The 13636-nt window shown below is 38.0% G+C and overlaps 1 protein-coding gene across 2 annotated transcripts in view; it reads right to left on the bottom strand.

The window, feature by feature from the left end:
* The window catches only part of PLA2G4A (phospholipase A2 group IVA), a 78373-nt gene that overhangs the window by 20884 nt on the left and 43853 nt on the right, over positions 1-13636 (bottom strand). For both annotated transcript variants that reach the window (XM_081948796.1, XM_081948797.1), the window contains exons 9-13: positions 11691-11913; positions 10560-10674; positions 6231-6368; positions 5300-5392; positions 262-330 (exon numbers count right to left, since the gene is read on the bottom strand). In XM_081948796.1, the coding sequence (XP_081804922.1) occupies positions 262-330; positions 5300-5392; positions 6231-6368; positions 10560-10674; positions 11691-11913 (638 nt within the window). The remainder of the gene's footprint in view (positions 1-261; positions 331-5299; positions 5393-6230; positions 6369-10559; positions 10675-11690; positions 11914-13636) is intronic.

Here is a 13636-nt window from a genome sequence, read left to right as displayed (position 1 = left end):
CATTCTGGAATTTTTAACCTATGCTTTTTTAATCTGGGACATAACCTGGACATTTAAACATCTATATTTAATTTTATAAAAGAAAAAGAAAAAAAATAAGCAGACACTTGTATGAAGCATCCAGAAATTTTAATAGGGGGGGAAATACCTCTGTCTAATTAACACATAGTCTTGTTTGACTCTTTTGGTTATGTCTCTCTTTGGTAAGGCATTGTCCATAAAATATTTTATAGGCATGTCACGATTGGTAACGTTTCTTACCTTTTGGCCCCTGTGATTCATCATCACTATCTGAATCATTGCTTACAATCTGTCGCATCCTGATATTTTCTGTGAAAACAAGGAAAGAAACAGTTTGAAACTTTAAATATTGAATAAAAATAGAGAAATGGAAGAAATTAGAAAATATATTAGTACTGGGGAGGGGAAGGCAGTCAGTCAGAGTATTTCTTTACTACAGTTGCCTTTCACTCTGTAAACACAAAGAGAATGTGTGTTTTCTATGGACCATCACATAGAACATAGGTGTGGAACGATGGCCCCTTTATGACTTGTGGATTTAAAATTCCCAGAATTCCTAAGCCAGTCATGCTGGCTCGGAAATTCTGAGCGTTGAAGTTCACAAGTCATAAAAGGTCCATCTTTCCCCACTTGTGACATAGAGACTGGACTATGGCAGCAATATAGGGCAAAGAAAGTTATTTGTACTTAACCTCCCTATAGAGGTGCTTTAAAGGAAACAGGGTCATTGTGATATTTTGCTCTTTTTTAAAATTAACTTGAATTTTGCAGGTTTTTTTATTCCAAAAGATTTTCCATCTCCATAAATATCAACGGATGGCAAAGTAAAAGTTGGATTTTTTTTCTTACAAAGAAAGCTGCAGTTCATGCCACCCTCTGATAAAAGAGATTAAGAAATAAATTCATAATTTATAAAGCTAGCTTCTTGTTCTCTGACACTGACTTCCTTTTGCTGTTTGCTATCTGCTGTAACTATTTATTGTTATTACGGTATTACTAAAATAAAAGGAAGCACCTTTGGGCGGGGGGGGGGGAGACACCTTACACTGTTTTTGTTTTACTGGAATCAAACACACTGAATGTGAGGCATATCAGTCTTAATGGAGTCAAAAGCAAGACCCAATTTAGTATGAGAAACAAAATAATACAACAATCAAACTTCTGAGGTACAAGTGAGATTCAGTAGCTTACAATTTCCCCTACTCTGCTTGCTGTCAATGTAACAATAGCAATGCATGTACTTTTAGGTTATCTTTTCAGAAAAGATCATAGAAGATCTACATACAGTATTAGATTTTAAAAAGTACTTTGTAGGTTACTTAAAAGTAAAGCCTTTAAAAGTAATGTAGGATTTATCACTTGCAATAAAAGAAAAAATGAAGAGGAAACTTCTATATGTTCAATGCAGTATGCAATTTGATCACCAGGGTGGATGAGTTCTATTTATATACTTAGATACAGGCTAGCTGGAAAAAGGATATTCCCAATCCTTAAAACTGAAAAGGACAAAGGACCACCAATCTAGTCTCCTCTTGGAATTCCTTCTTTCTGAGACCCTCAAATCAACCTCTATTAGGACCCACTTCTATAATCATCGCCCTACTATAAATAATGCCACAGAATTAGTCCCTCAATGCTGGTTCTCATGTCATCACTGCAATGAATCATTACATCTTCAGAAGTGAGCAAGCTATTTCCCATTGGACTCACTAAGCCAGTGATGGCTAACCTTTTCGGCGCCAAGTGCCGAAAGTGCACACATGCACAACCATAATGCCATGTGCGTGCAACACCCCGTGTGCAGGTGCGCGCGACCCCCGCCACCCTGTTCATGCATACACACACTGTGCATCTCCTGCATGAGCCCCCTCCCCCCATTTGCACGGCAGAGAAACGAAATCCAACTGCGTGGCGAAGCTGAGGCGATGGCTTGCGTGCCCACAGGGAGGGCTCTGCGTTCCACCTGTGGCACACGTGCCATAAGTTCGCCATCACGGCACTAAGTCCTTCATAAAAGCCCTAATATAGAAAAAAAAAGGACCCTATGCCAAAGGAACCATTATCCAAGATTTAGACAAGCTTTGTTAACATAGGGTTCTGTCTCAGAGCAACAGCTTGGGGGGGGGGGGGGAGGACACAACTCTCAAAACACTGCTTCAATTCTCGACTCTTTCTACATTACACCTACTTGTAACAAACAGTAGTGGGATATAATCCTGTTTTAGTGCTCCATCTAGTTATCCAATATTAAATCAGTTTGGCATTTTAAATACATTACGATAGCACTAAAAGTTGGAAACTAGGAAGTGAGGAAAACTGGCTTTAGGACTCGATTCATGGTTATGAAATCCAACACAGTCTGGCATACTAAAAACATTTCAAATACTTTCAAAAATATCTTAGTACGTGTGGCTCTCATTACTAGGTAACTGCAATATTTTTCCTGCTAAAAATGGATTTCCAAAGTATATTTGTATATAGGGAAACGAAGGGGGCAAGATATCTTATTCTTCTTATCAAAAAAACTGACATTATTCTCCTAAGTTCATTATGAAAGAATTAGATTAGCTTACTCTTCATGAGTTCTTTTGTATTATTATTTCTCACATAAATTTTCGGTCGGGCGTGGTTCGCCTTTTGAAAAGCAAGTACCATCCCTTCCTTAAAAGTATAGTTGAGAGTGTGATTTTTGTAAGAGACATGCTCTCACGCAATGGCCAGCTGAGTGAATGTCTGTGTAGATCAGTATCTGGGTTATCCTGTGACCAATGCACTTTTTTAAAAAAAACCTCTGCAATAAGACTGACTCTGGTTTAAGGATTTCTGACTAACACATTGCAGTACCGTAACGACAAATGATCAGGCATTCAAAGAGTCATGAGAGAATGAGTGCATCATAACCAACCCACCCCGCTTACCCCTGAATAATTTTAAAAGGAAGCAGAGAAACAGATCTAGCTTTGAAATACAGGTAGACCTCGACTTATGACCACAATTGAGCACAACATTTCTGCTGTTAAGTGAGTTTTGCCCTCTTTTACAACCTTTCTTGACTCCATTATTAAGTGAATCCTTGCAGTTGATAAATTAATAATCTGATTGTTAGGTAAATCTGACCTCCCCATTAACTTTGCTTGTCAGAAGGTCTCAAAAGGTGATCACATGACCCTGGGACACAGCATCAGTCATAAGTATGAATCAGTTGCCAAGCATCTGAAATTTGATCACATGATCATGGGGATGCTACAAAGGTCGTAACTGTGAAAAAACGGTCATAAGTCACTTTTTAAATTGCTGTTGTAACTTTGGTCACTAAATGAACTGTTGTAAGTCAAGAACTACCTGGAATGCAAAGTTAACCATATCAAAGTCAATGAAATCAGTAGGATTAGGCATGCTTTTAGTTTTCGGAATAATGTTTTATCCATTTGGGAGTAAGTCTCAATGCCTTTGAAAGACTTATGTATTTCTCCACTACAGGGGACAGGCATGTAATGCATAATTTGAATGGTTCTTTTAAATGAAGTACACTTTCACGGTGCTTGCATACGCAAGCAGTTGCTACCAACTAGCAATTTATTTTAGATGCTCCCAAATTTTATTACCTAAACTTTTAGGAAGAGATGAAATTTCCTGTAGGATATGTGGAGCCACAAATTAGCCAAAAATGTACATTGATATATTTTTTCTCAGCCACAGTATTTCAAAAGCCTGACCACTGCCTGAGGGGCAGGAGGAGAAAATGAGGGTTTCTGTAAGGGACCACAGACTAAATTAAGGACAGTCAACCATGAGTAAATAAAGGAGTGACATGGGTGACTACTGCAATGAAGACATTTTCAGAGACAGCTCACCTCCTGCATTCTCTGTTGTCTATTTGGAAAGAAAGAAAACCTTTTATGGTATTCTACATTTCCTCAAAATAGATTTAGTGCTGCTTTAAAAAATCTGTATTGACCTCTGATGCTTTACTCTTGTCCATTGTAGCAATTCTTCCATTTAAAATTCTGTGTCAATTTTTATATAAAGTCATATCATGTCATGCAGACAGCCAGAGTGGTGCACTGATTAAGATACTGAACCAGGAATGGGGAGACCCAAGTTCTAATTCTTCATCAGGAATAGAAACCAACTAGGTGACGGTTGGGCAAGTTATTTTCTCTCAGCCCTAGACTAGGAAGTTGGAAACATATCTACTAATCTATACTGGCGCAGTATGACCGGTTATGTTCCATCATTTTTAAGGAAAAGGCTTCCATTCTCCCAAGTTTTGGGGGGCTAATAATAATAAAATGGCATAAATTAGGGTGGTTCCAAAACCTATGAACATGTGGACTTCAGAGGGATCAGAAGTAAATAACAGGAGTAGTTGCAATGCCCCCCCCCCTCCCAGATTGCTCGTGTTTTCTGGAACAAGTATGAGAGATGGCTGAACTTATGGATCTAGCCATCTGTAATTACAAAAAACAATCTTGTTGCAGCAATTTTATCTTTCTATTTGATTATTCTTCATTTGTTCTTTAGTTAATGAGGGAGACAGATAACAGTCTCTAACATAAGCTGCATGGGGGGGAAAGCAACATGAAGTTTTTATCCCTAACAGATGAATAGACATTCATTCAATGAATAAGTAGAACAATAAAACTCAGAAAAATTAGATTAGAGTTCCTGTAATCAAGCATTGTTCTTCCTAAATATATAGCCAGATGCTTCAGACAAGCTCCTACACAGGACATAAAGGCAATATTCTTTCCTATGATATTCCACACTATTGGTAGAAATACGGTGTCCAAGCTGCTTATAGCTGTAACAGCCATAACTACTAAAGTCCATGAATTTATCTAAGCTACTTTTAAAATTAGCCCAGGGATCCCAAGTTCTTCTACACTGATAAGTACATAGGGTGAACATTCTTTCTACTAGCTGCAAAACCTCTGAGAAGAACTTAGCATTCACAATCTGGCTGTCATGGGACACATGGACAATTGCAAAGTACTTCTTTAATAGTTAGACATCTCCATTACCTCTAGATTCCATCCCTGCAGGTCAAGGTGCACTACAGGTATTCTGTGCCATTTCTATTTGCTTTTCTTTTTTCTAATCGGCAAGTAGGACATTTTCAACCAAAGCATTTACATTGTACCTAAAAGGTGACCTGGGAAATAGATGATCTTGGAGGCAGGGACTTTACTTTTCAGCCTGCCAATTTTACATTTGTGTAATTATTTTTAAACAGCAATATCAACACAGACGCATGCTGCAACTTTTATTACAATACCTAGTTCTTCTTCCATTGTGGGTCCTTTATTTTGGTTGTTAGAAACCCCAAGCACTCTGTTAATCAGTATAGCAAATGCACTTCCCCATATACCTGAAAACAAGTACAATATTTTATAAAATTGATAACTGATATTTTATCCTTTTAATATCTTTATTCATTTTCAAATCACACTTTAAAATACAAACAAACTTATAGCATTTATTAAAAAAATATATTATTACACTACTGTAAAAGGGATCCCAGAACAGCGTGAAGAAGAATACAAACTATGAAGCCTTACACTGGGTAGAAACTTTCCGTTCATCTAGCTGTAAGGATTCGCTCATAAGACTAGAAAAGTCAAATGTAATTCATACATACTTTAACTGTGTGTTAAACTAATATATTTGGGCTGTAAATGTCTATAATATTAATTGGTAGCATATATATATATACATTCTCTAGATCTGATACAGTAATGGTACTTTACGTTTATATGAAGAAAAAAGTCAACCAGATTTTTTCTGCCCAGACCAAACATTCCTAGGAGTAATACACACAATTATTTTTGCTATAATTCTGACATGCTTGAATCTTCTAAAATTCTATAATACCACACAGGTAAAAAAGTAGCTAGAAGCTTAGCTTGGTTCTTATTGGTGAGGTTTCTTTTTAAACCTTTATGCATTTTCAACAATGTAATGAAAAACCTTTATCTAGCTGAATCTGTCTAGCAAGATTTGTTAAAAGAATTACATATAATTCTTCATAATATAGGAGGAACCACCCTACAAAATAGATAAAAGGTGTACATTATTATTGCCATTACACTATATTTGCTAGAAAATTAATATCATTTTGTCCTTGGATTTTCAGAGAACAATGCTACTTTTTTAAAATAATAATGTTTGAGCATTATTTATTTTCTGAGATTTAATCTAGTACTTACCCATTAAGAAATGCAGAGGGTTCTCTTTGTATTTTTTCACTACTGTGCCCATAAAAAACTTGCTACCAAACAGATTGGGAGTCATGAAGGTCCCATATTTAGCCATTCCAATCTCATAGGGACTGAACTCCACCCAATCTGAAACCAGCAATAAACAATGATTAGAACAGACAGAGAAATGAGGACTTAACCTACTACAAAGGCAGTGCTTGCAAAGAGATGTTTTCCACTGGTTCAGATTTCTGATTTTCTCACACTTTTCTACTCCCAATATACAATATGAACATGTAAACTAGTATAATCAAATTTACCTCAAGTTGAACTCATCTGGTGTGATCACATGAATATACCATGTGATTTATTTATTTGGGGGAATAGTTTGGGTAAAGAAATACCTTTGTTCCAATTAGAGAATCATAGCAAAAGACAGAACAAAATGTTAAGCATCTGCTGAAATTGTCACTTCAGATACTAATACTGCTTTGCTAAATTCAACAATGGAGGGATAGAGTAAAGTGTTAACTGAAAGTGGTTTGCCATGGCCTTTTTCTGAGATGTTTCTTCAGCTTCAGTTTGTCCTCTTCCTTCCTCCCTCTCTTCCTCCATTCCTTCTTCCTCCCTGTTCTTTCCTTCTTTCCTTCCAGTTCCTTCCTCTCTTCCTCTTTGAAACAGTCACATCTTTCAAAACTTTCATCCCATGGGAGAGTAATGTGTCCCAGCATTCTATAAATTAGCTTGTTTGAAGTACGTTTGTTGACCAACTTTGCCCTATGATGCAGCGTTTTGCACAATTGACGGTTACAAAGTGTCACACAAACATTTGTTAGTATAGAGATTTGATTGTTTTTGTGTGGAGAGCTATTAGCTATCTGGAGGACATCTGGAGGAAAATGATTATCTAGACCCGCACCAGTCCGGCTTCCGCCCCGGTCACAGCACGGAGACGGCCTTGGTCGCGTTGGTGGATGATCTCTGGAGGGCCAGAGATAGAGGTTGTTCCTCTATCCTGGTCCTATTAGACCTCTCGGCGGCTTTTGATACCATCGACCATGGTATCCTGCTGTGCCGGCTGGAGGGGTTGGGGGTCCGGGGCACCGTTTTGCGGTGGTTCGGCTCCTACCTTTCTGGCCGGACGCAGCGTGTGTTGGCAGGAGAGGAGAGGTCGACCCTACGCCCCCTTACTTGTGGGGTACCACAGGGGTCGGTCCTCTCGCCACTCCTGTTCAACACATATATGAAGCCGCTGGGTGAGATCATCCGTGGTTTCGGGGTGGGATACCATCTGCACGCTGATGATACTCAGCTGTACTTTTCCACCCCGAACCACCCCAACGAGGCCATCGAAGTGATGTCCCGGTGTGTGGAAGCCGTACGGATCTGGATGGATGACAACCGACTCAAGCTCAACCCCTCCAAGACGGAGTGGCTGTGGGTACCGGCTCCCCGGTTCAGCCAATTAATTCCATCATTGGCCATCGGGGGCATTCAACTTGCCCCCGTGGAGCGGGCGCGCAATTTGGGCATCCTCCTGGATGCCCGGCTGTCCATGGATGACCATGTGACAGCCGTGGCAAGGGGGGCGTTCCACCAGGTTCGCCTGGTGCGCCAATTGCGCCCCCTACTGGACCGGGATGCCTTACGCACAGTCACTCATGCGCTGGTGACGTCTCGCTTGGACTACTGTAACGCTCTCTACATGGGGCTTCCCTTGAAATGCACCCGGAGGCTACAGTTGGTCCAGAACGCAGCCGCGCGAGTAATTATGGGGAGTACTAGGTACTCCCATGTGACACCGTTCCTGCGCGAGCTGCACTGGCTTCCTGTGGTCTATCGGGTGCGTTTCAAGGTTTTGATAACAATCTTTAAAGCGCTCCATGGCTCAGGACCTAGTTACTTGCGGGATCGTATTCTGCCCCATACATCCCTGCGACCAATCCGCACGCACAGAGAGGGCCTCCTCCAGGTGCCGTCCACCAGACAGTGTCGGGGGGCGGTGCCTAGGAGTAGGGCCTTCTCTGTGGCGGGCCCAGCCCTGTGGAATGACCTCCCTCCGGATATTAGGAATACCTCTGACCTCCGCTCCTTTCGTATTAAGCTCAAGACCCACCTATTCCAAGTAGCTGGCCTGGCTCAACTTTGATCTAACTATATCGCTCCTGACGGGTTTTTATTTGGGTATTTTAATTGTATTCAATTATTTAGGGGTTTTTTAAACATTGTATTTTAATTGTTTTTTATTCATTAGCCGACCTCCTCCTTGTACATGTCTTGGTATATGTTTTTGTTATATGTATGTCTTGTCTATATATTTATTTCATATGTTTTATTGTACGCCGCCCCGAGTCCTTCGGGAGAGGGTGCGGCTAAGAAATAAATATTTATTATTATTATTATCTCTTTTACTAATTTAACATTACAGTTTTGCTCATGTGTTTTGCTTTATTGAGTATGGGGCTTTGATCTATTACCATAAATAAATTGATCCATTATGAAAACAAAAACAAAAATAGAGCTTGGCACCAACCCATAGTAAACTAAGTCCCACTGACTATCTGCAACATCACAAAGTCAAAATTCATACTGAGCTGACAACTTACACAGTAGATAACAAATATTAAGCAATTCTGCCAATCCAGTGACTTTACTAACATAAATGTAATGCAGTATTATTGTATTAATAAAAATCATAATTTTCACCCACCTTCCAAGCCCTGGAATTTACAGCTATCAGTCATTCTATTTCATGGACTCTACATGTGGCACATATTGTTTTGTTTGAACAATAAACCTACTTACTTACCTATGCGCATGCACATGCACAAAGGAATCAGAATTTTGTTTTTTATAGCATCAAGAGAATGTTTATGTTGGTTTATTTACATCATTAAAAAGCAGCTGCTTAAAACACAAAGGACCTATCTGATTCATAATTATTACCTTAAAAATCTCACTGGGTCACTCATATGTGTCTGAGACAGACAAAAAGAGCAGTATACTGATACAACCATTAAGCAAGCACCAATTCATTCAATCAATCCAGACCAAAAGCATCAAGTTTCATCCTCAAACACTTTTGCTCCATCTGTCTTTAATTCTGCCTCTTTGTCATTTTAATTTCTTCTTTTTTGGGATGGAGACAATACAAATCAAGCTTTGCCGTGTTTACTTGAAGCAATATACACTTTTTCCTATGTTTCGTGATTTAAATCTCTTTCCCTTCCTTTTTATGAAGCTATTGGATAAGGTCATCAATGTGTTGATGATTCCCAGTTGTGTACAATTTGACCCTGTGCCAGAGTCCTGTCATGGTGCCTGGAGGCTGTGCAAACGGACAGGTCCCACTGGCTCCTCAAAATGAGGAGTTTCCATTTTTAGTTTTGGAATAGGCTACCTTCCGTATTCAAAACTGGTATAAAACCTGGGGATCATCTTGGACTTGAAAAGAAGTTAGCAGATATAGAGGTACTTTGTGTCAGGTACAAGAAACCAGAACAGCTTTGTGAGTAAGCCAAAGTAGTTTCTTTATTATTGATTGTCTATTTACAAGAATCTTGCCAGAAATTGCATTTTCTTGGGAACCAGTAGATAAAGAATTCAGTAGTCTGGTCTCTGCTACTTCCTCCCATGGCTGGAACATGTTTTTACTGCCCTCACTAGTTTAGTCAGTGATTCCACCACTTTCTATAGTTCCATCCTGTGTGTCAATTGTGTCCATTACTGCATTAAGAGGCTGTTCATTTAGTTACTCATATCCTCATCATATCATGCAATGCGTCCTATGTGATCTCGAAAATCATCTGGAAACTACAAGTAATCCAAAATGTAGTAGAACAGGAAGTGACTGGCATAAGCCATTCCTGCACAAGTTGCACTGATAGCCAGTGAGTTTCCAGAAGCAATTCAAGATGGCAGTTATTACCTATAAATACAGCCAAGTTATCTGAGGACCATCTTCCATGGTTTCTGCTCCTCAGGTAAGATCTACACAGTTGGTATGTTACCTACCATCTATTAAACACCACCATGTATTGGGACCCAACATACATGTCTGCCCTCTAGAATAATATCTCTCTAAAGAGACATGTACCTCTCTTAAAAAATGGGGTCCTAGAAGTCCTTAAAACTGAGATTCTTCTCCCAAACTCTGAAGTAGGGTGGTTGTTGAACTCCTCATAGGTGTGTTTGGGTAATTTGTCTTGTCTGGAAATTCATCCCCCCCCCCCCCCGGTCTATTATTGTTCCTTTTATAAGTCACCCAGAATCATTCTTGAATAGGATGGTCTTAAATTAAAAAAAGGTTGACTGAACCCAGATAGTGAGAACACTGACCTGCAAACATCAGTTCTGACACATCAGGTTTAACATGAAGACAGGTAAAAAGTGGCAAAGCTGACTGTGCTTTGTTGATTTTTTCCCTCATATGAGATAAAGTGGTATCCATTCTCTGCAAAAAGGAGACAGAATTACATAGTTTAATATTTGGACTGAAGCAGATATATTTATTTATATTTCATATTTTTAATCACCTATCTCCCTCAGAGTTTTATTTTTTAAAAAATACAAAAAGTTACTTCATTGTGGTCATAAACCAGCTGAACATACACCAAAAATGTAACAAGATTATAAATATAAAGTAATAATCTTGTAATAAAGACTAAGAAAGCCTTCTTACTACTGATTAGGCGGGTTAAAAATCAGGACTTGTTGATGACTGGGTTTATTTATTAGATTTATAAAGTACTTCTACTTTTTCAGACTCAGAGCAGGTTATGTGCCAATTATGTATAATTTTCACAATAAATAATATTAATTATAATAAAAATTTAAAAACAGTGAATATAGTATTCATATATTAGGAAACTCAAAGGATATTCTCAAGGCTTAAGGTTGACTCAGCCTTCCATCCTTCCGAGGTCGGTAAAATGAGGACCCAGATTTTTGGAGGCAATATGCTGATGTAAACCACTTAGAGAGGGCTGTAAAGCATTGTGAAGTGGTATATAAATTCTAGTGCTACTGCTATTTTCAACTGATGTACAACAGGTTATATTGCTGATCTAAATGGGTATTATTTAATTTTATGTGCTAAAATAACAGAGATTATACTAGCTAAAGTTGACATATATGGACCTTTAGGATAATTTAGATTCTCCTATTATGTTTTATGAAAGTTTTTGACATTTGAATATTTATGATAAAGTGGTACTAGAAGTATTGGGTAGCTACTGCAGCTTTCTGGGTAACTAAAAGGCAGAGCCCAACTCACATTTACATTAGATTATGTTGTAGTTATAATTAGAACTCAAACCATTGGTTTAATTGTGATTAGTGAAGTTTTCTCATCATTGTCTGAAGTTTCTACTACAAAGTCAGCAGTTCTAATGCATTAAGCTTTATTTAGACAAATATTACGCACCTAAGATTTAAACAGATTCCCTAAATCTTTTGACCAATGCTTACATTTTGAATCAGTGTTTCTCCTATCAACATTCCGAAGATGTCTGTAAATGTCACAGGCTGCCCAGACCTCTTCTTTTTCCACAGTGCTTCAATGTATCGCTTTACTTTCTGTGGTGTAAGTAGTTTCAGTGGGGTGTGACTAATACTGTTCCTCAACTCAACATTTATCTCCTTTGGCCCTTTCACTGGGAAATCTGGATGAGAATACAGGGTTGACATATACCTATGAAGAGACCAAAACAATATTTTTAGTGCACATAAAAATGGAACAAAGATGGTCACAAGATCTTCAACCAACAATGGCGATGAATGAAAGAAGTACGTTCTCCAGGACTCACAACTCCTGCTTAAAGAGCAGGTGGCAGTCGTGGCTAGGAGGGCCTTTGGGTTATGCATCAATTATGCCATTTCCTGAACCAACAATTCCTACTCACAGTTCCCCACACATAAGTCACCTCCTATCTTGACTATTGCAATGTGTTTTACATGGAGCTGCCTTGAAAAGTATCTAGTAGGTTTAATTGATTCAGAATGTGGTGGCCCACATGCCTTTGGGTAAGTCTAGAATTGCATGTGTCACTTCTCTTGTGGATGGCTGTTGTCAAATTGCTACTCAGTGCAACTCAAGGTGCTAGTTATCACCTTCAAAGAACCTACATAGCTTGAGATGAAGATATTTGAAGAATCATATTTTTCCAGTCATATCTACCCTACTCGCCATAATGGGGAAGCAGGGAATACTAAGAAGGTCTATCTAGCAGGACAGCCTGTGGGCCTGGTGACCCCAGAATTATATGGAGCCCATTAAGTGATCTGATTATCACCGTGTGTGTGTGTGTGTGTGTGTGTGTGTGTGTTTGTTTGTACCAGGGTTTTATCCTTATAAGCTCTTGGGGAAAATCAAACTATCATTTTATTAATTACAAAGTTTTGAATATTTTACATTTATCTAAAATAACTTATATCCATAATAATAATATTGAATAAAACTCTAATTGTTTATACATACTCAGTCCTCTAATTAACTGGGAAACACAATATATATTTCTCTAATCTCCGTGTTTAAGACAGTATGCTACCAGAAACATCGTTTTTAAAAGAGGAGATTACTTCAATTTAAGAATTCTAATTTCATTATTTGGAAGCAAGATTTTAAATCATATCTATTGATCATCAACATAAATCTGACAGTAGCTATGCTTCATTTTGACTAGGTTTATTCCGAAAAACTGACAAAATTTAATCTAGGGCTGCAGCCTCTTTAGTCTTTACAACAGAAAAATATTGTTTGTTTATTGAATTTATTCCATTGTCACAAATGAAGAGAGAATCAATTATTAGCTATCAATATAAAATAATAGAATATTCCAAGAAAGAAAACAAAGTAATATTATAAATTAAAGTTGTCTTAGTCCTACCTATTTCTACTTCCCCTCCTAGTCCAGAACTCAGATGCTTATTTTGGCTGTCTGGGATCTTTTTTAAATGTTGACAATATGAGCTAAGCTACCAGAAGACTCAATCTTTCTTCAAGCAGTAAGAGAACTTTAGTCTAGAACTATCCCACCAAACAAAAATTCCCTGAGAAAGTTATCTTCAAGGGACTATGAATTTGCTTTTATGCTCTACTAGTTTTAGAAATCAATCAAATGCATTATTTTAAGGATGCAGTAATAATATACACCATAATTGCTTTCATGTTATTAAGTGATATTTTAATTTCAGTATATTTAAATCTCCCTTCAGCTATACTGAAGATTTCTTGCAGACAATTTCAACTGATTAGTCAACCATGCACTATAAATGTAAGTTTAAGGCAAATTTGTTTTTATAGGTTTCAATTTCCTCAAAAAGTATAATCAAAACATTAAAAATCTAAGCTGCAAGCTTTGATTAACTCACAAAGATTTTTAAATCACCAAACCAAAGAATTAGAAATAGAAGGG

The sequence above is a fragment of the Natrix helvetica genome, assembly GCF_964273705.1.
Source record: "Natrix helvetica genome assembly, chromosome: 3".
NCBI classification, from domain to species: Eukaryota; Metazoa; Chordata; class Lepidosauria; order Squamata; family Natricidae; genus Natrix; species Natrix helvetica.
Note: the sequence above shows the minus strand (reverse complement) of the source record. Positions and strands in the feature narration are given on the sequence as shown.